At 37.1% G+C, this 28000-nt stretch overlaps 2 protein-coding genes across 3 annotated transcripts in view; both read right to left on the reverse strand.

Annotated features, from left to right (window-relative positions):
- The window catches only part of LOC129743766 (protein-glucosylgalactosylhydroxylysine glucosidase-like), a 118120-nt gene that overhangs the window by 59260 nt on the left and 30860 nt on the right, over window positions 1–28000 (reverse strand). Inside the window, exon 1 of one of the 2 annotated variants that reach the window (XM_055735918.1) lies at window positions 21817–22209. The exons of the other annotated variant lie outside the window; for it this stretch is intronic. The gene's annotated coding sequence lies outside the window, so the exon portion shown is untranslated. Of the gene's footprint in view, window positions 1–21816; window positions 22210–28000 lie in introns of those variants that run through there. 2 annotated transcript variants of the gene reach the window in all.
- LOC129741856 (uncharacterized) lies at window positions 1–28000 on the reverse strand. The gene is made up of 4 exons (XM_055733665.1): window positions 24385–28000; window positions 22822–23490; window positions 5439–5669; window positions 1–236 (listed from the first exon to the last, which is right to left on the reverse strand). The coding sequence occupies exons 1-4, from the start codon at window positions 27998–28000 to the stop codon at window positions 1–3; spliced, it is 4752 nt and encodes a 1583-aa protein (XP_055589640.1).

Genomic DNA, 28000 nt, shown 5'->3' on the forward strand with positions numbered 1-28000 from the left:
TCACTGTTTCCCTCCTCTAGGTTGATCTCCGCCGGAAGTGATGGATTCCCCGGCTGGGGGGCAGATGAAAATTATAGTTTCCTTGATCATCTTAACAGGATTTCTCTGGATTTGAGCTGCGATGGTAATTCTCAGGCGCAGAACGCGAACTACAGCAGCAGCAAACTCGGAACGCTCGGCGGAGGCGCCGGCAAAACGAACCTCAAAGTTATTATCTTGCATGTATAAAAGTGTATCTATGAGAAAATATGTTTGTTAAATCAAGTTGAATAAATATTTATAATTTTCATAAAATAAACAAAAAATTAAAAATATCGAGGAAACATAACTCCGAACAGAAATTATCTTTAATCATAAATGTGGTAAAATCAATCATACAAACATAATAAAATTCATCATAGTTAATGTTGAATTAATCATTTTACTATAATTGAATCTACTATACTTATTGTTGAATGCACAACATCAATCATACGATTATACGAGAATCTATTATATTTTTAGTTGAATGCTTAAAATCAATCATACAACTATAGTTGAATCTATTATATGTGTTGTTAAACGCAAAATATCTATCATATAATCTATTATGTATATAGTTGAAAATTTAATATTTATAGTTGGCCGAGAAACAATCAGAAATATGATTGAATATAAGTGGATGATTGTTGGAATTACTGTACTTTTTTCTCCGTGTTGAGCTGTTCCTTCAGATGAGGGATACTAGTAGATAAATTTTTTTGTGGATTTTTGTAATTATCTTTCACATTTCAAATACCCATGTAGGAGAGAATTGCATAGATCGCACTAGTTAAGTAAAAATGCCTGCAAAAAGTGTTTTTGCAATCAATCATTTAAGAACCGAATTGAAATTTACTTCTATTTGGGAATCTCTTTTATGTACAGAACCCGTTCTGTTTCGGCAACACGCCTGTACATTTTCAGTTGCTGAAATCGAACCAAGCAAAAATCCAACGCCTTTTCCCTTTTTTTTATTTCTTTTAATGTTTTAAAATAATCTAAACTTATGTTAAACATAATAAATTGGCTTAATTAAATAAATTTTATGCAGTATAGTTGAATAAGTAAATGTAAAGCTCAATAATAAACTTATTTGTTATTGTTAAACTTCTTGAAAACTAGGCTTTGTAAAAAACTCTTTCCAAAATCGTCAAAGGCAAAACTCCCAAAAATATGCAAAACAAATCATTTTGCGAGTTGATATCGTGGTAAATATGATGACAAATGTTTTGTATGAATCAAATATTGATGGCCTTTTTTACCTAAACCAGAACTAAATGTGAAATACCGTCAAACGGGGCATCATGAAATTGCATGGTTTGATGCAACATTTGTATATCACAACACTTATTCAATTTTTATTTTAATATAATGTAATACAGTTATCATTCAATGATAACAAAATTATGATGAGATAGTTTCTCAAATCGTGGGATAGTTTTTTTTGTAGTTTTTATTCTTATAGAAAGTTTAAAAAACGAGCAATAGATGTACAAATTTTTACATTTTTTGATACCGTAAATAACTTTGCCCAGTATGATCACCTACCAACTTTATATTGCTTTTATTATCCTCTACCAAGGCCGTGCGAACGGGGGGGGGTTTTAGGGGTTTAACCCCCCCATGAAAATTTTATACAAGTTTAGTTTTTGAGAAAGTAAAGAAAAATTGCTTGATCTTAAAAGGTGTTAAATAAGTGTTAACAAGAAAGTCAGAAATTTATCTTAAATCACCCTAGGCTTGAGACATGCATTTTATTTTACGACATTAGATACATATAATAAATATCCGCTTGCTGCATGCCGTTTTCGAATTGAAGTTAGTTTTTAATTGTTAATTTCGATTTGTAATTCAATCAACCATTAGCATTGAAACTCTAAACTTGACATACACAAACCCTACCTCTTCTTTAGAATGGGTTTTTATTTAGAAGTTTCACCAAACAATTTCAGACTTTGAAACATGTTAGGTTAAAAATTAATTCATCAAATACTAATTTTATGAATCAACAAGTTGGAAGCCATGTATCATGACTCACGATGGTTATCAGAATTAGCAAGTTAAAATCTAAAATCTAGAATTATCTACATTTGTACTAAAAATTTGTATTTACAAAAAATTGTGCTGATATGAAATATTCTTCAAGAAACCAATATCAGTCTAAATTTTCTTTTGTGTTTTTGTTCTTCTAAGTGCTGAACATCACATACGAAAACTTTTGCAAATATTTTAAAATCATAAAAAAAATATTTCTGAATTATTTTGACAAAACTCAAACAAGAACACAAGATCTAAAAAAAAGTTACACATCAATTTTCAACTTTCCTCAAGACTTCAAGTAAATTGTGCAATTTGTGTACTTTTCCCCATTTTTAATAAAGTTTTAAACCAAATCAAATTTTAAATATTTTTATAGCAAAAATCTAATTGATTTGCAGGTTTGAACAAATTTTGTTAAATGTATTAATTTATTTTTAACTTTATTCAGTAATATCAGAAATACTTGTAATGTAATTTATCTTCCCATATTTTTATAAACTGTAGAATTTAACTTTTTAGATCATGCGTCATCATCTTTGGAATATTATTCCTTAATTGAAATCAATGGGTAAAGTGAACAAATTCAGAATTAGATTTTTATCTGTAACCGTAGATTTGTTACTTCATCAGTTATTAATGATTTATTCCGCTTTAAACTGATAGATTTTAAAGCTTATAAACTCCATATCACCAAATCGCAAGGCTATAGACAAAATTTGACAAAAGATTCGAGTTCAGGACGCATAAATCTAACAAATCAATCATTTAATAATAGGCATCAAAATGCAGTTCATTTTGCAGTTCAAATGCAGTCATCAATTAAATTTTTTTTCATCTTTTTAAAATGATTGGACGAGTTTAATGAAAAAAATCCTTCTAAAATTAAAAAAAAAACTAATCTTTTTCTTCTTCATATTTTGTTTAAATTAAAAAAAAAACGAATTTCAAAGTAATTTTACGAAATATTTTCTTTAGTTTGTCTTTGTTTATCAAATCTGAATTTTTGTGTGATACCTACATAATCTTCTGCCTTTGAAACTAAATTTTCAATCAGAAAAACATAGTTTTCACCTTCTGTCCTTTAAGGACCCAATATTCTAATTGATAGCGTCATAATATTCAGATCTTAAAACTTAAAACTTCAATACCGTCGATTAAAAAATTATAAAAGTTTCTCATTATATTAAATAATGTTTTTATTATCGATCATGGTTTTAATTTATCTTATCTTTCATTGATTTGATTCGAAGAAGCAACTTTCAAGTTAAATTTTTAAGCGCAATTTTAACTAAATTTTTATAATCTTTGTGCTTTGAACATTTACCACAAATTTTGGAATTACACATTTTTATTTTATTAGTTTTTTATTGATCATTTCCCAATCTGTAATTTGTCAGTATAATTGAACATGTTGTATTAAATAGAAATATATGTATAAAGTTATTATTTTGAACTCCAGAATTTTTTTGCCTTTTATTTTAATTTCTGGACGAATTTTGATATTGACAAGAGATTTATCTTTCACTTTGATCACTGGCAGTCTTGAATTGATTTTTTCTTCCTTATCGAGAATTCACATTTCTAATCGTGAAAAAAAATTTTTTTTTGCAAAATTCAAGATACTACAATTGATTTTTTAATCAACCCTACCATTGAAAATGAAGAAATGAAATGTAAAATAAGATGAATAATAAATAACACTCATTAAATTTTTTCCAACAATTTTTCATCATCGTTAATTTTTTACGTGATCTGACATTTATTTGAAAATTCAGTTTTTTTTAAATCTGTTGTTATATTTTATGCATTCTTTATCTGTGCAATAGTTCTTATTTCCGAAGCTTTATTTGAAATTTTGATTTGCATTCCTTTTTGGTGTTTCGGAAATATTGATTTCAAATTGGTTATCTAAACTGCTTAGAATTTATTTTCAAGCAAATTTCTAGTTCAGAATAAGGATCATTATTTTGAATGGTTTATCAATAACTTACTGGAAATACCATTGGTTTGGAACATTCATTTTTAAAAATATGATAAATTTTATAAGTATAATTTGATATTTTTTGTGTTTGTGTGATAATTATAAGTAAGAATATGGTTTAGAAAACAATTTACATATTTTTTATGTATTTTTGGTATTGTTATTATTTTTGCCTAAATTTGAATTTCGAAAACCCCCCCCCCCCATGGACGAGTCCTTCGCACGGGCCTGTCCTCTACCAACGCTCTTAGTACTAAAATATATTTCGGATAGTCACCAATGTTTTTTTAAATAAATATATTTATAATTCAAATGTCAGTCTGGGCTAAAATGCATCAAAATGCGAATCAAAGTTTCACTTTCTAAAAATCATGCTCATATGCTAGAATATGATTGTTTTGCAACACGTGTTTGTTAACTTTAAAATTTCATCCATCCAAACGTTAAATTTTATGATTTCAGCTAATACAATTTTTTATAGTAGTTTTTACACCGGAATGTATGCAGTATCCATATCCTTTTGCTTTAAAAACATTTTTGAAAACAAAAAAAGTTAAATTTTATTCGAACAAAAGGAAAAACTACTGCAATTGGTGCTTTCGGCGTTACGACATCACGAGTATATCAAAAACTTTAAATTTTCAAACGTTTCAACAACAAAGTGGTAACTTACTCCTTTTTCTTAGAGGGGTGAAAATTGCATGTTTTTGAAAATTAAAAAAAAATGATAAAACCAATAATTTTTCTCAGTACGTCAATTTGATGTCCCATCAATCTTAGAACTTGTAATGTATAAGTTTTTATGAGCAATTTAAGTTGAAAAGTGTTGCATGAAGCCCCAATTGACGGTAATCATGCATTTTTTTTCGTTATATGAAGGTCCCCAAAAAAAAGAATGACAGATAAATGAGAAAAATCGACAAAAAATCGAGAAGTTTTTTTTATACACGGTATTTTTCAATATTTCACAGCGTTAAAAAATTTACCCTAAATCACTTGTTTTTTACGAGCATCTGAATAATTTTTGATGTCGAGTGTAGGTATTTATCAGCGTTACGTAATATCCTTAGAGGGATATGTCGCAGCGATACGATTTTTGACTATGGGGGGGATGGATGCTGTCCGCCTAGTAATATCACATTGAATTGACAATTCGCGAGATAGTAGTGCTTATTATTTCAATTTATATGAGCAAACAAATTTTAAGTTACGTTGTACTTTTATTTTGAAACCTGTTCAATAATACTGTTATACTACTAGCTTTCTGTACTCAGTTATTCCACTGACACCTGTTCGGTGGATAGGTGGTTTGAATTTTTATTACTCCCTGCTTATAGCTGGATTCCCCTCTCGATTCTTACAGTTTTGCGTTCGTATAACGATACACAACACTTGCCTGGCTGGCGCAATCGAGAAATGGCGGATACGTATTTTGGTGCCGCGTCGCTGCTTCCGTCACGCTCCAGGGACTTTTCGGATGGTTGTTTTTCGCCATAGTTCAGTTCCGAGGTTAAGCCACTTTGGTCGTTTGCCGCCTCTAAGAGCCGCTGGCAATATACAATAACCTGCAAACTGTTGTTGTTTTTGTTGTTGTTGTTTGCTGCCTTCCTAGATGTCTGTGTTGGTGCTGTGAAGAAGAATACCTTAAATGTTGGGGCAAAAAAAAAAATAATGCGATAAAAATAGTTAAGGGGTCTTGCGCTCTGGACCATCTTCAAGTACCATATCACAATGCCTCTTGGGAGTCCACCGTCTGTCTGGTCCTCGGGGGGAGTTTTGATTTCCAAACACACTCTTATCGCACTTCTCCCGGGCTTATTCGGTTGAAAGCTGTATGTGGTATTTTTCCAGGGGCGACTCTGTTTTGCTGAAGTTAACTGAAGCTTATAGTCAGTCTATTAGGGGTCTTAACAGCGTGATAAAAAATATCTACACTGAATTATGTCTATTTTTTTATTTTACAGTGGAGAGATTCATGAAACGCCTCTAGATTCAAGTTCGGTCACTTTGGCTTAGAATTAATTGTAAGTGTGTAAGCTTATGAAAGGCTTTTCCATTGGACATTGAAAAACGTACGAGATAAGCTCTAGTAAGCATTCTATCGTTGAACAAGTTCTTATCTGATCTGATTTTGCAGAATTACTTTATTGATCGATTTTCAGCAAAAAAAGGAATTGTTCAACACCGTTGATCAAAACCATATCTATGTTGAGTAAATCGAAAAAAGTATTATTAAAATAAAAGCGTGTTGTTTGATGATTTAGGGTGGCGGAGACAAAGATGGTTTTGAAAAAATTCAAAAACTAATATTTGTAATTTGTGAGATTATGTGGAAACTTTGAGTTATTCCAATTGCCAACCATTATAAGCTCTGAAAGTTGAATGCCTTTTTTCGACGAACCATGTTGCTCGTAGAAGCATTCGAAAATAAGTCGATGGCCAAGCCACACAACCATAAGCAGGGCCTTGCTACCGAGATGGGAGCAAAGGGCTGGAAGAAAAAAAAATCCGAACTGAAATTTCAGTACCGCACTGACGTGTTGGTGCCAAAATGCCATAGAAATCAAAGGGAAACTGACGTTCTGGTTCCAAAAAGTCAGTACGGTTTTTTTGCATTTGATTTGACAGTTGTAACAGTCCTTTGGATGGGAGAACCATACATACATACAAACATATATACCATCGCACAAAACAAGCACTGTCGAAATAAACAAACAAAATGACAAGCTCTACGAGATGCATTTGCTGTTAATGTAGAAAGGGTGTCCACGATGAAATTGCTCTAACTTTTTAACCGTTGGGTAGAATTTAATGAAAATTAGGGTGGATTTTGTTCATAGTGCATTGTTTACATCCTGCAAGTTTTAAAGGATCTCTCAAATCGTTCCACAGTGTCGCGAGTGATTAAGCGGCTCGAGGAACGATTGACCAATCGCCAAGAAGTGAAGGAAAAAGTATTGCGTACAACACCAAAAATCCGCGTAGTTGGGGCCTTCAACCGAAACTTGAACGCCTCCGTTCGGGATGTGTCTAAGAAGCTGCACCTAAGCCGAAGTTTTGTCCAGAAGGCCAAAACTAAGGCTGGGCTTCGAACGTTCAAGGTACCCCTAATCGCAACGAAAAGCAGAACAAGTCCGCCAAATCCGTACCAGGAAGTTGTTCCTCAACATGCTGACGAAAGTTGAATGCTGCATCATGGACGACAAAACATATGTGAAGGCCGACTTTAAACAGATCCCAGGCAACCTGTTTTTCACGGCCAAGGATAAGTTCAGCGTTCCGGAGCATGTCCGCACTCAGAAGATGTCCAAATTTACGAATAAATTCCTCGTTTTGGCAAGCCATCTGCTCGTGCGGGAAGCGGAGTGCACCTTTCGTGACCCAGGACGCGATGAATGGACAGGTGTACATAAAAGAGTGCCTCCAAAAGCGGCTACTTCCTCTCCTGAAGGCCCACAACGTCCCAACAATCTTCTGGCCGGATTTGCGGACAATAAGGTCAATTTTGTGACGTAAATGTTTAACTCTTCCAACACTCCGGAGCTCCGCCTCATCTAGAAGTACTGGGCGGTTATGAAGCAGCACCTTCTTAAACGTCCTAAGGTAGTGAATACAGTCGAGGAACTGAAGAAAGTATGGGTTTACATGCAAAAAACGGTTGATTCACAGGTTGTCGAGAATCTTATGGCCGGGGTTAAGGCCAAGGTGCGGGAATTGGCGTATGGACTGTAAATAAAATACGAGTAAAATGGTAAAATGAAGTTTAATAGTTATTTTTCTTTTGTTTCCGATTATGTTGAAGTAAATTGTTTTCTGATATATTATATTATATTTTATTATATTATATTATTCTATATTATATTATATTATATTATATTATTTTATATTATTTCATTCCATATAAATTTTTATATTATATATCAAACAAACTAGGGTAGGGGCATCAGGTTATCCTTGTTCTGCAAAAGGAGCGAATTTCCGTTCGAATACTGGACGTTCCTCAATTTTTGTCAAAGGAATTTGGCAAACTTAAGGAAAATATAGTATTTGACTACTTTTTGTAAAACAACGACGCACTCTTTTTTCGGAAGCATTGGGGGCGGGATTATAGCAGATCTAAGCAAGCCTTGGTGGAGTGCGGTCGTGTTTTTATTTTGCTCATGTAAATTTTCTTCCGGATAAAGAAAATTGAACCGATTTTTTTTTAAATGTGAAAATTTGTAGAAATAAATGTGCGTGGATTGGCCTTAGTTTTTCGAAAGAAGGTCAGTTGGTTCCACATCTTAGCAAGGCCCCCATGAACTCAGCTGGATACAACACAAAATTGATGAGCTCGTTCCATTGTTTTTGTATTGAACATGAACTCAGCTGGATACAACATAAAATTGGTGAGCTCGTTCCATTGTTTTTGTCATTGTCATTGTTTATTTGTTTATTTTTGTATTGATTTATAAATCATAACATTATTTTCCATCAATCCTATTTGCCAAGTAGGATTTCCCGTAAACATAAAAAAAACCTTCCCCTCTCCTGTCTGAAAACAGCATCCACTTTATGTAGGGTCGTATGAGTTCTCTGCACCTGAAAAGTTTATTTTGCTGTTTCAGACCATCCTTTCTATGATTACATTGACTTGCCACGGTGTGCATTGTGGTACCACACTAATACTCAATATCAGCACCTGAAACGAGTATGGAACCCAGATACTTGTTTTGGCATCTCGTGTCGGGATTGATCATTAGTTGTACCTCGTGTATCAGCCAATGCTAGATGTGTGTAGTCACCCTATGCTATGCTATGCTATGCTATGCATTGGGGCGGGATTATAGCTTGCATGCTACCTTGGTTATGGCTTCTCGAGACTAGTCCCCCTTATAACCCTGGATACCGTCAGTGCCTCTGCTTACGATTCTACTCCCTTGGAAGTCTCATTGGGTGGCTATAGCTGTATTGCGTGGTAAACAAGATGGACGCGTGGGTTATTTTCTTGGCCATAACCGCGGTGCTGCCGCAAACCCAATGTGGATACGTACATACATACATACATAAAGCTTAATAGTTATTTTTCAATCCCTGAAAATTTGATGGCCAGCGGATGAAAACTTGAATTTTGCATTTCAATTTTGTGTGTTGGCAATCTCATCGTGGACACCTTTATGCAGCAAAAGTGCCCGACTAGACCCAGCTGATTTCACCCCTAGTCCATAAGTTAAAGCAAAAACCGGGATTTTCACTAACTAATGTGAAAAATTAAAACTTTAATGAAGAGTTAACTTGAGAAACAATGAATACATTCATTTTGCAGGAGCTGGACTGGAAGTAATGTTCAATAATCATAAAAGCTTATTTTGTAGGTCTCGAAATTTAAAACCAGTATGGTTTTTCAAACAGATTCCTGCGAATTTAGGTATTAGGGAACACCCATAGAATAGGTTGCAAAAATCCAATGCCTTTTAAGCAAATTTCTATGCAAAAATTGCACTGAAAAGTGTACTGTACCAAAGATGATATGATTGGAAAAGCACTACAGGCATAAAATTCGAGCTCTCTGGGCAAAATTATGCATGACCGCTACATTCAAGCGAAACAGGTTTGTATGGGAAAATTAGCTATTTTGTACTGAAAAATCAACATTATTTTTGTTTCTTCTGTGAAACCGAGCCAGCCTCACGAGATAATGCATGAAAAGTAGCCATGCAATACTTCGTTAGGCACCCAGCAGTGATGTCAATTGAATTTATTGTTTATCAATGCGAAAAGATGTACCTCCATTCAACACCTAATCACTTTTTCAGATACGAAGTACGGCGCTGGGAGGTTAATGCCGGCGCTCACAAATCGAATCATCTCCGGTCGTGTTCTTTTCTTAAGCCAATGATGCTATGATATTGATTACTCACGACGGGCATTGAGGCTGAATTTTGGGTGTAGGTAGATTACATTTTTTTTTTCTAAATTCGTTCATTTGAAATGGCTCAATCCTGTAGGTTTAAGGAGCCATGGGCGTTTTTTGTAGGCTACATTTTTTTTCAAACAACATCAAACTTTGTATGCTGTATGTTGGTAATCTACCATGGGTGCACGGATTCACCGCAGTTTCTGCTCAAGTATGTGCTCACATGCATTCTTCAGATTATTAAGTTCACAAATCTCCAATACAGCGCGTCATACCCGGACCCCATTGCTTCATATGAACTGTTATGAAGTGAATGTATTGCGTGTGTTGATGTAGGTATATTTTGGAAGAACGAATCAATCAGGTGGGCTAGTTTACTTACAGGTATTCCGGCATCCGTGTATATACCTTGAAAAGCAAGCCTTTGCCTTTGCAGTTTTCAATTTATTTATAGTGGTTCCTGCTACCACACCTTATGGGTACTGAGTTTTGATCAACACTGCAACATTGTAAACATTTTCATGTTTGGATGTAAATCTTCACTTTCAAATTGTAACTCAAACTGTAATATTAATAACTGGCAGCTCTGAAGGACTGTAGTTTTTAATGTTAAAAGGTTTACAAATGTTTTATGTTGTTCAGATTTCGACTGGTTTTTGTTGATATGGTATTGATTTTCGAAATGATGATTATTTTACTTCATCTAACGTTTCGAGACTAGGTTGGTCTCATCCTCAGGGAAATAATATAGTCATCTTTATGTGGCTTTTGTGAAGACTAATGTCTGGCACTTTCAATTATTGTTCGTACAGGAAAATCTACAACAGTGTCAGACATTAGTCTTCATAAAAGCCACATAAAGATGGCTATATTTTTTCCCTGAGGATGAGACCAACCTAGTCTCGAAAGTTTGGATGAAATAAAATAATCATCATTTCGAAAATAGACTGCAGTGCCGATTTCAAAAAAGAAAATCAATACCACAGGTTTACAAATATTATAAAATATCCAGAATATATCGAAAATACAAAAAAATTGAGAAACGTGGTTACATTGTTCCCGGGATTTTTATTTTGCTGTTACCTTTCCATTGATTTTATATGAAAATACATGAAAAAAATAAAAGCAAAACTAAAATCCCTGTACCTTTTTTCACGTGCGTTGAAGGTCTTTGAGGGTCGCCTTAGAGTTATCGGAATGCGCTAAAATTTCGTCAGTATTGTTTTATCATTGATTGGATCGAGATTAGGAGTGGGAGCAACGTGTCAATGAAGTTGGGAAATACGGGCCATCCTATAGTACAGCTTGTGAACGCCTTTAGTGTGTAAACCCTGTGCCAATTATGTGCGAATATCTTTGCCATGATTGGAGTGAATCCTGATCTGTGGGTGTAGATTAATCACTGCAATTTTACGGTATCATAGTATTTTATACAATATCTCGCAATTTTTAGATTTTCAACAAATTTTTGGCACCTTAGCTATATAAAGCTTAGTTCTTTTAGAAATGGGACAGTTACGAATGCCTGTATCTCAAAAACCATTCGTTTGAACGAAATACTTTCTATGAAGAAAAAGAAGGCAATGTTATGATCTTTCATGAAAAAATTTGAAAAAAAATATTTACCGTTTTTTGTTAAAGAAATTTCTACTTTATTCTTGGTATCTCTCATTGGCCGGCGCACACTTTGTTTAGTCATGGTATTGATCAGTTTCTCCAACTTACACTTCGTAAAATCTATATTTTAGGTGGCTTCACCTTCCTTCTTCAATTTCTGATACTTTTTGGTCCAATACTTCTCTGGAAACTGGAAACTGGAAGCATTTTAGTGGATACAGTTGTTTCGAAATGAACAAATTTGATTATTTTTGACCACATTTTTGAACGTTTTTTTTTTTCGGTACCGGTTTTACAGCTTAAGAGCTTTGGAACTATCAAAAAATGGTTGTTTGAGGTTGGATTTTAATGAGTCATCACTAGGCAACACTTTCAGCTTATCGGAGAAAATTGTTTTGGACATATCAGCGATCTACCCTTGGTTTTTCGTTTATTGAAAATTAAAAATGCTGGTATGAGACTTGCATTCCTTGATGATCCTTAACCGTTGTTGCCGATCATCTGCTTCACTCCATTGCTTGATTTGAACTTTGTGGACATTATTGACAGTGTTTGCATACTTATCCACCACAAAAACTCAGTAATTCTTTGAATAATCAACGGTTTTGTCAGCTATCAATTTGATAATGACGAATTTTAAAGGAAACTGTGCAAAATTATTTTTTTCTTTTTCTCTTGCATCGTACATATCTCAAAAACGCATAAATTTTAAATTTTGGAAAAAATTGGTCAAATAGTACTTTTTACAGGCAACAAAATGTTGTTAAAATTTTTAAAATCCAATAACTAGTTAACGAGCTATTAGCAAATGAAAGTGTCCCATTTCTAAAAGAACTAAGCTTTAATATAGGATATTCGTAATAAATTTAATCGAAGTGTATCTAGTCTGTGTTTTAAAACCATCGGTCTCTCGACCTGATGGAGCAATGTTCTTCAGTTAATGTGGAATTTTACGGTTTCAATTTGCTCAGACCTCAACCAGTTTATTGATACACTGCTGCCAGGCATCACCAGAAAAACGTGTTGAGTTAATAATAACACAAATTATGGCATTCCCGGGGCAGGTTCTTGGGTCCGGAATCTCTTCCCGTGGTATACATACGCTTTCCATCTGTTGTCCGCGCCGACCAGCAATGTTAGAGAGTACCAATATCTCACGGCGCAGATAGAACGCCATCAGGTGCCGCGATTTCACCACATGTGTTAAGATTGAGCTAACGGATGAGATTAGAAAAATTCTAGCTAGCGCACCTGACGTTGCCAAGAGCAATGACAGCAGGTAGAATAATGAGTTGTGAATTTGATGAGATGCAACGATGCTTGAATTAAAAATTATTATGATCCGTTTATGGATAATTTTAGTTTCCGTTAGACTCAATTTTTGCTTCATACAAAAAAGTTATTTCAATGCAATTCGCCACAGAACTGATTGGACTTAAATGATTCGTTTGAAGAAAAAGCCAATCCATCTGTTAAAAGGTAGAGATACGATAAATAAAAAGTTTCAATGCTGGCAATAAAATACAAACATGAGAACTAGTTAGACTCGCTTGTACAGGAAATTTCTCTATTTTGGAACGTTTCTTGAAATGTGAACTTTTATTTGCCGACTCGTGTACGTAATGGACACTGAGCCTTCAATTTGTTCCTCCCCCGTACTCCCTTGAAAGATCCATCCATTCCACCGTACCGGTGTGTGGGATCTGCAAGAGTAATTGCTTGAGGAACAAATGATTATTGGGACCTGATGCATGAATTTGAAGAAATCAAGCAAATTATGCTTCGAACCACCATTCGGACATGAACCGAACACGCTCGGATTGGAAGTTCAGCACGATTCAGCCGAGCGACGACTGCCAGGAAGTAAAAACAAGCCACTAGATAGGTACCCATATTTACTAGGATTGAACCGGGCGAAGTTTAGTTAGAACGTGCTTCCAAACTGGGCCCATTTAGTTACGAGTCCGGGGCAATAATGGTCCATAAGATGATGACTAACGGAACGGATAGAAATCCTCCCTGGGCGCAGCGAATGCTTTCTCGACAAATAAAATTTAATTAAACGAATTCTCATCATTCTCTAGCCCGGGTAGCTTCCCGCTATTTGGGTTTTCTTCTAAAGTTACAGCTTAGCGGGCGAAGGTTTTGGATTCGGACTAAATCAACATCATAGTTTGTTGTTGCTACCTCAAGTAAGGTTACAATCTGGCAGGAAACTACTCCATAAATAAGTTGTAATTACCACTGACAGTGCTCTATTTCAATTAACTGATGCGATTGTACTTTACCAGAAATTGTGGTATTCATGTCGATACTTAATCGAGAGCAGGGCCACATGTAATGTGATCGTCGAATGGGAACCGGATTGTTTTATGAACAAATCCGAGGTGAAAATAAAACATTCGACCATGTTACTCTTGGAAGGGATTCTGCTTTAACTAACAAAAATAAAATATGGACGTACATTTGAAACAAACATCAAATTTATTTCTGACCTTTTGTACGAACCTAATGCCAATCGATTTGATTTTTAAAGTTTAAAATGAGAATGCTCACTTCAAGCAATTTAACTTTATCAACAGGAATGACCAAGTAAAAAGCTGCAAGACTTAAAAACGGATGCTCTTATTAATTTTTAGGCAGGGCTGGGCTGCATGATTTTTGAACGAAAACTAAACCATTAAAACTTAATTCATTTCCCGATGAAAAAACTCTACTTTCTGGAATTACGTTTGGATAGGAGGCAAAGGGGTATAAGTACATCACTTGGAGATACTTTGGAGGCAAAGTTATACCCCTTTGCTGCACATATACCTAATCCTTTGCTTCCAAACAAATGTGGCGTTCTGTTATTAGGAGTTTTTGACAGCGACCAAAACGTAAATAAGAAAATCATTGATTTCAATTATGATTTAAATAGCATATGATGTTTTGTGGTCAACAATTCGTTCTAGATTTTATTTTCTTGTTGGGTTTCTACCACTGAGACCACTGAGCCCAGATGTAATCATTCTCATCATGTCAATCAATGTCAATGTCAATGTCATAGCTAATTTTTCCATCTTCGATACAATCTTTATGCTATGCTATGATCATTATGCATTTTAATCACCAAAGCTTTTATAAAGCTTTTATAAAACATGTTTTTCAATAAATATTATTGTAAAATATGACATAATGACAAAGCAAACATAATGGAATTGATTGAAAATAGGCCTGAAAAAATATGTTCAAATACTTGACATTGTAAATCCATCAACTTGGACTCATTTTGTGCCCTTCGATTTTGCAACCAAAATGGAGTTAGTCAATTCAATGCTAACTAGCTTTATTATGGTCAGATAATGGATTATTATATTTACAACGGTTTTAACGAGAGCCATATAAAAAGCTAAAATTTGACGTTTCTCTCGCAAGGCAACCAGTAACACGCGTAGGATGAGTTCCTCTTTCTGAGTTGTTAATCACAGGACAGACTTTTTAAATAAAATAAACAAGGAATTGGTTGTGAATGTCCGATGGAATGTAACCATGAGTTGAAGCCAAATTTCTCCTTCTGACGCCATCTTGAAATCCAAGATGGCAGTTTTTAAAATGCTGTTTATTACAGAAAATCGCATGAATTCCCCATAATACTAGTATTGGGTGAAAGGGCTGAACTATAAGAAATTAAATTTCGCTTTCTGACGCCATCTTGAAATCAATGATGGCGGCTCCTATTTAACTCTAAAAAACTGTAAACGACTAAAAATCAAATGAAACTCCCGGTTTTCTTGGTGCGGATTCCTTAAAACTACTGTAAATTTTTTGTTATACCTGCCGTATCACTTACATGTGCTTTAAAATGATTGCGGAAGTTACCTTGAAGATTGAATGCATTATGACTGCAGATGAATGTAGCAAATTTTATGAAAATTTTGTTTTTTTTTAAATTAGTTCGGTTTGGTAGCATTATGTGGGTCGACCTTGTGTGATACCATATAGTATCGCAGGAGATTCTCGTGTTATTATTTCTACAAATTGGAATTTGTTACTATTGCAAATTTTTTTAAAATCAAGCCTTCAATTGAAAATGAAGAAAAGGAATGTCAATTAAGACGATCAATAAACAAAAATCATAATCATTTTGCTGAACAATTTTTAATCATGATTAATTTCTTACCTGATCTGCAATTTATTTTAGAATTCGAATTGATTTTTTTTTAAATGCGAGTTAAAATTAATGTATTTTTTTTATCTGTGATTCTTATGTCCGAAGTTTGAATTCTGATTTGATTCGAAATTTAAATTCGTTTTCTGGGGCTTCGGAAATATTGATGTTGAATTTGTAAACTTGGCTGCTTAAAATTTTATTTCAAGCAAATGTGTTGTTCAGAATAAGGAACATCATTTTAAATAAATTATTGATGACTTGCCGGGAATAGCATTGATTCGAAATTTTGATTCTCATTTATGTATTTTGTGTTATGGTCATAAATAAAAAAAATGGTCTTAGAAATCAATTTCCGCGATTAAATAATGTACATATTTGGTATTATTATTATTTCTATATCAATTTGAATTTAGAAACCCCTCCCCCCCCCCCCCCTCCCCATTGGACAGATCCTTCGCACGGGCCTGATCGAGGCCATCAATTTTGTGCAAGGGACATCCAGATCCGGAGGCGAATTATCAGCGGAAGTCGTGCCTACTATGGACTCCACAAGCAACTGCGGTCGAGAAGACTTAGCCCTCGCACGAAGTGTAACCTGTATATGACGCTCATTAGACCGGTTGTTCTCTACGGGCACGAGACATGGATATTGCTCGAGGAGGACCTGCGTACACTCGGAGTATTCGAGCGACGAGTGTTAAGAATCATCTTTGGCAGCGTACAGGAGAACGGAGTGTGGAGGCGAAAGATGAACCACGAGCTCGCGCGACTCTACGGCAAACCCAGTATCCAGAAGGTGGTGAAGGCTGGCCGGATACGCTGGGCGGGACATGTTGCGAGAATGCCGGACGACTGTCCTGCAAAACAGGTGTTCGCTACGAATCCGGTAGGAACAAGACGAGCGGGGACGCAACGAGCGAGGTGGTTAGACCAAGTGGAGCGTGATCTGGCGAACGTGGGGTGCCCGAGAAATTGGAGAACGGTTGCCATGGACCGAGTGAATTTTAGGAATTATGTTCGTCAAGTTATGTCGTGAGACGGAATACTATGTAAATAAAAAGCAAGGGACAAAAATAGAAGCTTGAGATTAGCAATTCATTTTCAATACACAAATCTCATGCTCTTTATTTAAAAAAAATATATCAATTACGGCGCCGACCACGTCCTAGTTGTCAGTGAGGGATGGAGGAAAGATTGTTAGTAAGTTACTTTTAAGGATCAACCATAAATCTGTAATTTCAGTATTCTTCATAATCCGGTTTTGAAAAATACTGAAACAATGATAAGCTATGCATCACCAGCTAAAGAAACCTTTTCGTCTGCAAATCTATACTCAAGTATCTCAGGAAAAGGTTATGTTGATAAGCGAGAGGTTTGGATTAGGAGCCATTTTTTGGTAGATGTGGCGATCTTCGTTGTACCTACACCTCCTTAGTTGCTAGACATTTCCTGAGCAAACTCCTATTAATATCTCCGAGGCGATTTAAATTGTGAAAATCAAAAAATTATAATAATCACTCATAAAACTAGAAAAGCAGCCATTTGAATTTCCCCCAAGCAAGCTGTTTCCCTAACTTAATATAATCTCGAACACCTCACAGATTTTCAAAACTTTTCTAGAAAAGAAATCACAAATATCGTAAACATGGAAAAAACTAATCAAAAACTACTGAATACTTTTCGCTTCAAACAATCTCGATTTATTCTGTTCAATGGTATCGCGCTCTGAATGTAGACTTTGGTCCTACACTGCTGTTGTTAAACTTCTACCACTTCAAGCACTAATTTTTCAATACTCTAAGAAAGTAATTTCAGATTTCGCGTTTTATTATATAAACTTAAAAATGGTAGATTTCTCCTTAACCTTCCAAAGTCGTTCGCAAAATATCCGTTTCGGTGAAATTTGAGTTGTAGGTTCATGGCGTTCTCCTGGCTGTAAATGTCAACCGATTTTGATCATATTATATTAATTGTGTAGGTAATCAATTCTTTTTACTCAAATTTCAAAGTAAAGTTGATAAGTATAACCAGGTTATCAGAAACTGATTCAGAAAGTAAAAAGTCCGAAAAATAAAGTTTATTTAAAATACTCAATACTTCTGTCCGCTTCCCTGTATTTAAGTGTTTCATTGATGTTTGAAATCGTCAAGAATCCATCTATTCGACAATTAATAGATATGTTGGGGTCCAATAAAAGTTTGACCGCTATCTCAGATCTTCCGGAAGAAAAAAACCTTACTTTTTAAAAACTACATCAAATTTTTGCTTTGCCTCGCTCTATTTCATTTTCCAATGAACGATTTTCAAAACTCAAATTTTATTTTTTTTGTCGTTTTTCATAGAACATACTTGGTCTGTCAAAATTGCCAGTTTTCCAGTATATTCAATATACTATATTGGAAAGATGCTAAAGATGTATGAAATGTGCGCTTCGGGTCATATTGACTAAAACAGCTTTGAGGGTTAAATTAGTATTTCTTGTTGTCCCCGCAAATAAGCCAATTGAAAAAAAAACCAACTTTTGTTATAACTTTCCCCTTCAATTTAAAATTTTCGGTAAGAAAACATAAAAAACTTAAGCCGCACTGCTCAGTTGAGATTAATTTTATATTACCTTAATCATCAATACAACATTAATCATTAAAAAATTATTTGAAGAAAATTTTTCTCTTCCGTTTTTCAGTCATTGTTTACTCCAGCAATCATTCGCTTCGCTTCTGAATAAATTCGTTTGCGAGTTGATTCGGCGCGAGTTGATGACGATGCTGTTGATTCTTGCCCAAAATCAGACCTTTAAGGAAGAATGCTACTAGGGATCAATTCCTGGGATAAAGACTAAGACCGATATTTAATGAAATAATTAACACCCCTTGAGAGGAAAATAAGCCAATTTTGGCATAAATTTGGGTTTTGGGCATCTCTTGCGTTCCAAGAATTAAATCGTTTTCCTTCATGAAACGTTCGCGGCGAAGCATGATCGTCAGCGAGTCGAGTAGATGTCGAAAAGAAGAAGCGAATGATGATTGTTTGATGGTTACCGATAGTAACTCAGAAAATAACTGATCACTAAAGAGGGGAAGAAATACAAACTAGGTTTGCGTCGTTCGATGCTGAAAAGCGTCGTTTCTAAAGAAAACAGACTTTCTATGTTGAGGAGTAAAATTGTTGGTGACTTGGAACGGGGTGAAAAACCATTCTGAGCGAAGATCAGCAACCTTGGTTGAAAACTATGTTTCAAGTGTTTCTGGATTGTCCGTTTTTAATATACAAGATTAAACATGAAGGAATGAATAAAAAGAAAGATCTCACCAAATCCGGATCTCAATAGGAAGATATGAAACAACCCAAATGATTCAACTCAACTGGAAAATAACATCCTCCAACACCGGAAAATTATGAGCAAACGGTAGCCATCTTGCTCCTGAAAATTTAGCTTCCCACACGAAATATTGATGTAACAATTTTCTTAGACAGTTGGGCTCGTTCTTTTTCCGGAGGATGGCTGGACAATTTTGATTCCATTTGCTTTAAAAACAATAATTATGAAATATTTTTTCCACATTTTCACTTCCGGAAAATTTGCTGCCAGAAAATTTATGTCTAACTTCTTCAAGCTCAGCCTACTCTTTTCCACGATAACATTACAGTTTAGAACTTATTATGTTGTCTTTTAAATATTATTGAATCGTGTTGATGACCAAGCAATAAAAGGTGATAAAAGATTACTTTTATCCTTTGACATCATAATTAAGGAAAATTTATATTATACATAATTTTATTTACATGCTTCTAGTAATTATCAATTTCAACTGCATTTTTTCTTATTACAATGATGGATCGAACTGCACAGCGTTTGACGTTGATTTGTTTCAACATTGAACGATCGATGTACGCATATGTATGAAGGTAGGATGATCGGCGAGGCTTCAATTCGATTAGTCAACGAGCTGCTGCTGAAAACAGGTTTCATCTCTTCCGCCGATATGACCTGGAATAAAGTTTCTTTGCATTCCCCATGGAACCTAGCTACTAGTACCCACATCTTCCTCATCCGTAGGACCTTCAAAGATGAGATTTCATTTTTTTTCCTTCTTTTATCTGCTACACTTGATTCTGGTGAGCCTATGGGCAGATATTTATTTCCAAACGAACGGTAAGTTCCTGAAGTCGAACACGAATAAGAGAGTCTGAATGTGTGTTATGTTTAATTTTTTTTCCCCCGATTTCATACCTTTCTTGATCCTGTTGATGAAGATCTGATGTTGCTGCTGCTCCTGGGATCAAGACGAAGATGAAGATGGGAACGAAACAAGATTGATTGAAATGTGTTAAAACACCTGTTATACGCGGGAAAGAGTTTCAAGAAGTCGTTGCACGTCAGCAGTGAATCTGCCCGGAGCCTGTGGAAGATAGATCCATCTCGTGGATTCAAATTAAGGTAATGATGCCAACTATCGTTCGTGGAAACACAAGATTTTTTTATTTGAAAAATATCGTTAGAATCATGGTATTTTTCTAGACATAAAAAAATGTTTTCTTAAAAGTATATTAGGTTAAATAGAACACTAACTGGGATTAAACTGGCCTCTCTGTACCAAGTTGTGGCAAAGATTGATCCATGAAGCTTCAATCTTTATATTTTTTTCTGCTCATCCAAACAGTGAAAACAGCAGCTACAATTTATTTCACACCTTATCGGGTAAATTATGATTGATTACTACTACTGGAACTTCTGTTTGCCTGGCGGGCGATTTCTATCAGCCTGGCAGTTTCTTATTGGGATCTCAAAGCTAGTTTCTAAAATCTTTATAACCCCCCCTTCGATTTGGTTGAGCAAACTAGCAATGAATATCTCAATACGAGAGCAAACGAAATCGTCTCAATTAAATTTTGGCGGTAGTTATGCCTGCGGCTTAAATGGATAACTACAGTTTGAAAGAATTAAAATAAAACTCTTTTTTTTTTTCAATTTTTATGATGCAATTAATCTGATTCCGATTTTTCTCATTTTCTTGAAATAAACGTTAAGATCTTCAACCATTTTAAATAACTATAACTTCAAACTAGTCATGAAACCTGATAGGAAAACCACTTTTATAGTCCAGACGAATCTTCCAAACTCTGTTAGAACAAGAAAATGGAAAGAAATACCTACTGATTTCTATTGGACATTTAAAAAAAATCGAAAAGAAGAATAGTGTAAAGTAAAGCATCGGCGATCACCTGAAAATTGTTAAATACTAAAAAAAATTGAAACAATAATATTATCGATTTTTACGATGTTAATCAAAAATGGGATTGAGTGATCCAAGATTTTGGAATTCAACATACTAAAGATGGTTTTCAGAATTTGGTGTCGAATAATGTGTCACCTGGATTATTTTTTATTAAACTATGCCCTTCTGCGTGCATGTTCTTATTTCTGGGCCCTTTTTTAGATTTAGTTGAGTTTTTGTTTAGTGTCTTAAAGATTAAATAAATATGTACAGTGGTATTTTGACATACGAGTGCCCAACATACGATTTTTACGAGATAAGCAGCCGACAAGCAAGTGATTTTTTCTATTAGTTTCGAGCGAAATTCAAGATACGAGTTCCGTTCGGTACAGTAAAGGGTGATACGGTCAAAATTTGGTCAATATCATCTTGACGTATTTCTTTCAATTTTGCATTTAAAAAATCTGAATGTTGCTTCTATTTTGATTTTGGAATTCACTCTTCAGTTGTCAAAATGCCGTCCAAGGAAGAAGAGCAGCGTATCAAAATTTTACTCGCGCATCGCGAAAATCTGAGCTACTCGCACGCAAAGCTGGCAAAATCGCTAAAAGTTGCCAAATCAACCGTTACAAATGTAATTAAAGTGTTTGGGGAACGTTTGTCGACAGCCAGGAAGTCTGGATCGGGGGGAAATCGAAAACCGGAAGCCGCTGAGACGACAAAGAGAGTTGCAGGTAGTTTCAAGCAAAACCCTAACCTCTCTCTTCGAGATGCCGCAAATAAGCTGTGATGTGTTCAGAGCAGGTTACCTGTGGTACGGGTTCCAAATTCCAGCCTTCGATATCCGCAAATATGTGCTTGGCTGCCCTGAGCCACCGTTGAAAAAACTCACCACGAACACCAGTATGCGATGAACCACCGTGCGCTCGTTCTTGCCTTGCCAAACCACCAGCTTCTTAGGCCTGAAGCTTAGGTAGAATCAAAACGGTTTCTTTCTGAAGGCTGACCAGTCCAGTTCCGGGACAATAAGCTAGCAAGCCCGAATCGTTGGAAGCTATTATCACCAGCCAAACCCAACTGCGTCGAGACCGTGGCAAGTAAAAACCAATCACCAGCAGTAAATCTTATTTGCATGCACCAATCAAGCTTACAGCTTCACCAACGGTCTAAATGAGGCGAGTTTTCTTCACGCACTTAAAGTTCAAACGCACTTGTTCGGAACTAAACATTAGATATTTATTTTTGGCTTAGAACTATAAACGACAAGACTTATAATAATTTAACACTAAACTAGAACAGTAGACGGTTAAAGTGTTTCGAGGACTGGTGTGCGACATACAAGTCCAGGCACAATCCGATCGGAGAAAACTTCTCCCGCTGCTCGGGCGGTGATGATATTTATCAGTACTGCATTATCAGTACTGATGGTTGATGATGATCTCTCCTGGTCGGTTGTGGGCAATCGGTCGCAAAACAGCTCGGTGGGAGAGTGGGTTTTGGTAACCAATTGTTCAGCATTAGACGATCGTCGCTCCACATAGCATTTTCTGATCGGTTGGTGGAGGATTGAATTTGGATAGATGCACCCAGTGGTGCTCAACTAACGAACATCCTCACCCACCCTGAAATGCTAATTTCTGAACTCTGGCCATCATTATGAGTGTAATTATTTTGAACGAGTTTACTTACAAGGTTTTAAGAGGTTTCTAAGAAATGAGTATTCCAACGATTTTCGAACAGTTTTACAATTTGGGACCTTTTACTCTGACACTATTCAAATGTTATTCTAAAATTGGTTCTTTTTCAATACAGGGCAATAAACATAGCTTTTCAACAGGACGAGTTTTTATTCCAGAATCAGTGCGTAACGTTACAACTCTGACGACTCCGTCAGTACCAGGGTGAAGTTCCATTATTCGACCCATTTTCCAGCGACATGGTGGGAGTCTTTCGTCCTTGATTATAACCATGCTATCTGGTTTTATGGAAACAGCTGGCTTCCAACGTTTAGTACGAGCCTGAAGCTGCGCCAAGTACTCACGTCGCCAACGATTCCAAATAAGCCTTAGATTTTTCTGCATTTGCTGAAGTTGATTTAATCTATTATCTGGTGTATCTTCAAAATTCAAATCCGGTAAAGCTTGTAATGATTCCCCAATAAGGAAATGTCCAGGAGTTAACGGCTCGAGATCCTCTGGGTTATCAGACAGAGGTGTGAGAGGTCTCGAGTTTAAGCAAGCTTCCACCTGAACGAGCAATGTTGTGAAGTCTTCGGCCGATACTGGGTTTTCACCAATAACCTTAAGTATGTGCTGCTTAGCTGAACGAACGGCTGCCTCCCATAACCCACCGAAATGAGGGGCACTCGGCGGATTGAAATGCCAACGAATACCTTCGTTACAGCATTCTCGTTCTACCATTTCACGATGATTCTGGTCCTTGAACAGACTGAAAAGCTCCTTCAGCTGATTTTTTGCACCCACAAAATTTGTTCCATTATCAGAAAACAAATCAGAGCATTTCCCGCGTCTGCCGACAAATCTTCTCAAGGCTTGTATAAACTTCTCTGTCGAAAGATCAGACACAAGTTCCAAGTGAACAGCCTTTGTAACCATACAGACAAAGACTGCGACATAGGCCTTGACAGCAACTCTCCTCGGTGCTGTGCGAACATAAACAGGCCCAAAATAGTCAACGCCTGTACGCTTGAATGCGCGCGAAATAGTTACTCTTGATTCTGGCAATTCACCCATGAATTGTTGGATTAATTTTGGTCGTGTCTTGAAACAAGTGTGACACCTTTGCACGACTTGTCTCACAACATTTCTGCCACCCAAAGGCCAGAACTTCAACCTGATAGTTGCCAACAGTAATTGAGGGCCCGCATGAAGTAAACGCAAATGGTAATGCTCAATAATGAGCCGCGTTAGCTGATGTCTCGCCGGTAGTACCATCGGATGTTTTGCGCTATCAGGTTCGTTTGATTTGCTTATCCTACCTCCGACTCTGATAACTTGTTCTTCGGAGATAAACGGATTGAACCATTTCAATCTCGACTGACGAGATACGTATTCCTTTTTCGACAAGCATTTCCACTCTTCATTAAATTCTACGCGCTGTACACGACTTACAAGTAAAATTTCAGCCTCTGCCAATTCAGAAGCTTGCAAAAAATGCTCAAACCGTGACTTAAGTCTTGACCGCAACAGTTTCATGAATCTCCGGATGTATGCAGTCGCCCGAATCAACTTATCGTAATTTGAGAACCGACTCAAATACCATCCGACAAAATCTGTCCAAAAATCTGACTCATTTGCTGTCAACACTGACACGGTCTGACGACGTCGCTCAGCATCGGCATTTCCCTGCTGAAATCCTTCCGGCAATGTTGGCCATTTCTCTTTTTCGCCTACTAGCCAATCTGGCCCATGCCACCACAGTGTATTATGACCTATCTCACCGGGCGCAACTCCCCGTGAGATCAAATCCGCAGGATTATCTGCTCCAGGGACATGTCTCCATTCACATCCCTTGCTAAATGATTGTATTTTAGCAACCCTGTTAGCCACATAGGTGGTCCATGTGGTAGGCACCGCTTGGATCCAACGCAACACGCAAGTGGAATCCGTCCAAAAATAAACCGGACAGTCGATTTTAATCGATTTCTGAACCATTTCAAACAGCTGCACAGTGAGAAGTGCCCCACACAACTCTAGACGAGGAATCGATTGGCATTTCAACGGAGCCACCTTGGATTTCGCTGACAGTAAATGGCTCTTCACTCTTCCTTCCGAATCTACGCTTTTCAGATACACGCATCCTCCATATGCCTTTTCAGAGGCATCTGAAAAGCAGTGAATTTCTAGCTCTGCAGCTCCTTGGATCCTGACACAACGTGCGATACTGATTTCGTTCAACAACGGTAGCTGCTCGAAATAATTCCGCCAAACCTCACCCACCGTTGGAGGTAGTGGTTGATCCCAACCCAAACGCTCTTGATTGCTATCCTGCAATAGCCAAAGTTGTTGCATGAAAACCTTAGCTGTTGTAACCGCTGCTCCCAATAAACCGAGCGGATCGAACAATGTTGCAATCACCGAAAGAACCTGTCGTTTCGTAAGGTCACCTGATGTCGATAACTCCGGAAAACTAAATTGATATTTGAAGATGTCTGATTTCGGCAGCCATGTGAGTCCAAGAATCTTCATCGACGGATCTGATTCAGCATCCTCCGAGAAGTCTTTAATCGCCACGTTTTCCTCAGTCATGCCTTCTAAAATCCTTGGACAGTTAGAAGCAAACTTTCGTAACCGAAATCCACCCGCTATCGCAGCATTTTCGAGCTGAAGCCTCAGCTTGAGTGCTGCTTCCACATCTTCTGCTCCGGTTATCACATCGTCCATGTAGGTATCCTCGGTAAAAGCCTTAGCCGCAAGGGGATAGCGCTCCTCTTCGTCAATAGCCAACTGTTTCAAAGTCCTGGTTGCCAAGAATGGTGCGGGTTTTGTACCGTACGTAACTGTGTTCAGCTCGTATACTGCGACCTCATCCGACAGTGATTTTCGCCAAAGTATCGATTGCAAAGGACGATCCTCAGGAGTTATGAAGATTTGCCGGAACATCTTCTCTACATCCGCAACAACCATGACTTGGTTTGTACGGCAACGAAGTATGATCGACCTCAAATCCTCCTGAATCACCGGCCCAGCTAACAACCCATCATTCAACGAGGTCCCCGAAGACGTTTTACAGGACGCATCAAACACCACCCGAAGTTTTGTGGTGGTACTGCTTTCTTTCAGGACGGGATGATGTGGTAGGAAGCAACGTTTCACAAGTAGATCCTCCTTAACCTTCTGCATGTGTCCAAGCTCAAGGTATTCCTCCATAAACGCGCTATATTGGTTTCGAAGGTCAGAATCCCTGTTCAGCCTTCGTTCCGTAGCTTGCAACCGACGAAATGCTATTTCCTTTGATTCACCCAGAGTTGGAAAAGACTGTGGGTTTTTGGGCAAGGCAACTGTGTACCTTCCATCGGGATTTCTCAGAACCGTTTTCTGAAAATGGTCTTCACACATTTGTTCCTCCTCTGTGTACAGTTTTTCTAAACCGATCTCCTCGCACGCCCAAAAACGGGAAACCAACGATTCCAACGACTCTGTAGTAGAAGTGTTACAGTTGACCCTTGTCACTGTGTGTTCCGATAGACCTCCGGAAACCACCCATCCGAAAACCGAATCCGTGAGCGTTGGTAAGTTGTCGCCAATACACATATTCTTCCCCGTTTGGAAAAACTCGAAAAAGAACTCAATTCCAAGAACTAGATCCACCTTTGTGGACACAAAAAATGACGGATCCGCAAGACTAATACCGTCCGGAATTCTCCACCCATCCGTATCAACCGATGATGTAGGAAGATCAACCGTTACCTTCGGTAAAACCAAGAAATTCATTTCTTTGGAGAATCTGGTTACCCTGGAATGAACCACCGCCTCAATCTTATGCTTGACTCTTGTTTGTACTTGACCGATACCCAAGATTGAGATGTCCACCTTCTTCCGACTTATCTTCATCAACTGACACAACCGCTCAGAGATAAAGTTGCTTTCTGATCCGGAGTCTAACAATGCACGAGCTGGAATCCGGGCGCCCATCTCATCTTCGATGAAAACTACCGCTGTTGCTAGCAGAACCTGTGATCGAGGCCTCCTCTGATCACTAGATGTTAGGCAGGCTGATGACGAATGCGATGTTTGAAAAGTAGAACTCTCTTTCGAAGCACCACCACTTGATGTTGAAGGAACACTTGATCGAAGTTCGGCTGGCTGACTGTCTTCCTTCACCTTGAAACACACCAACGTATGATGTCTACCTTTACAGGTCCTGCACCAGAATTTAGACTGGCAATCCTTAGCCATGTGCCCAGACCTGAAACAGTTTCTGCATAACGACTGAACCTTCAACAGAGAATCCCTTTCATTGACACCCATTCTCAAAAACTTCTGACACTGGTGAAGCAAATGACCTTCCTTGCATGCATGACATCTAATCCCGGAAGACTTCACGTTGTTATGGTAAGTTCTGACACTGACCGTCTTCTGTTTCACCGAACCTTGAGGCTGCATTGATCTGTTGTCCGTAAACCGTGGAGGGAGAGCTTCTAAAACCCGAACTCGACGATGAAGAAATTCTGTGAGTTCTGCCAGAGAATCTTGCTCCTTGGTAGCAGACTCTTCCTCCCAGCTCCTACGTGTTACGGAATCCAACCGAGAAACGAGAAAATTCACCAACAGTAAGTCCTTGTATTCGTCGGTTTCCAGAACTTGATCAAGAGTGTTCACAATTCTCTCAAAACCCTCCAGCAACGTTTGTAGCTCACCCTTGGATTCCTTTACCATTCCTGGCAGCTTGAAAAGTGCTTGCACCTGCCGTTTTTTCAGCTGTTTGCTATTATTGTACCGTTTCAATAGCATCTCCCATGCAACAGTATAATTTGTTTTCGTGATTTGTAGCGGATCGATCAACGCCTTTGGTTCGCCTTGCAAACACCCTTTCAAATAGTGGAACTTTTCCACCTCTGGAAGTTCCTGCTTCCAGTGAATCAAAGAGAGGTACAAATCACGAAAACCTAGCCATTCATCGATGTTTCCGTCAAAAGATTGAAGCTTGATTTGTGGGAGTCGAACATGATCCACGTTTGCCATGTGGCCAGATTCTGATCGAATAGTCTGGTTCACCTCAGCAGAGTCCTGACGCTCCTTGGCCTTCTCAATCAGAAACGATTTCGCATGGTAAAACCTATCACTGAATTCCTTTCGCTCTTTATCGTATATTTCATCACCTGCAGTAAAGTCCTCATGAGATTTAATTTCTATCAAAACATCTCCAAACCTTTCCCACAAATCATCGATGGCATTTAATCGTACCGAAATTTGTGTCGAGCTTACATCTTCTTGGAATGTTTCGACAAATTCCCAAATATCTCCAAACGATGACTGTATTTCCTTCAGTTTAACAATCCAATATCTAAGTGTTGGTGCCGCCTTAGGCTCCTTTGTAGATTTTGTCACAGGCAT

Source organism: Uranotaenia lowii, chromosome 2 (assembly GCF_029784155.1).
Source record: "Uranotaenia lowii strain MFRU-FL chromosome 2, ASM2978415v1, whole genome shotgun sequence".
NCBI classification, from domain to species: Eukaryota; Metazoa; Arthropoda; class Insecta; order Diptera; family Culicidae; genus Uranotaenia; species Uranotaenia lowii.

Coding starts and splice junctions, on each gene's coding strand:
- LOC129741856 (XM_055733665.1), bottom strand. CDS start 28,000: ATGCCTGTGACAAAATCTACAAAGGAGCCTAAGGCGGCACCAACACTT. Junction 5,670..22,821: donor AATAATGGAACTTCACCCTG/GTACTGACGGAG, acceptor TCTTCTTCACAG/CACCAACACAGACATCTAGG. Junction 237..5,438: donor TTCTCGATTGCGCCAGCCAG/GCAAGTGTTGTG, acceptor ATTTTCTCATAG/ATACACTTTTATACATGCAA.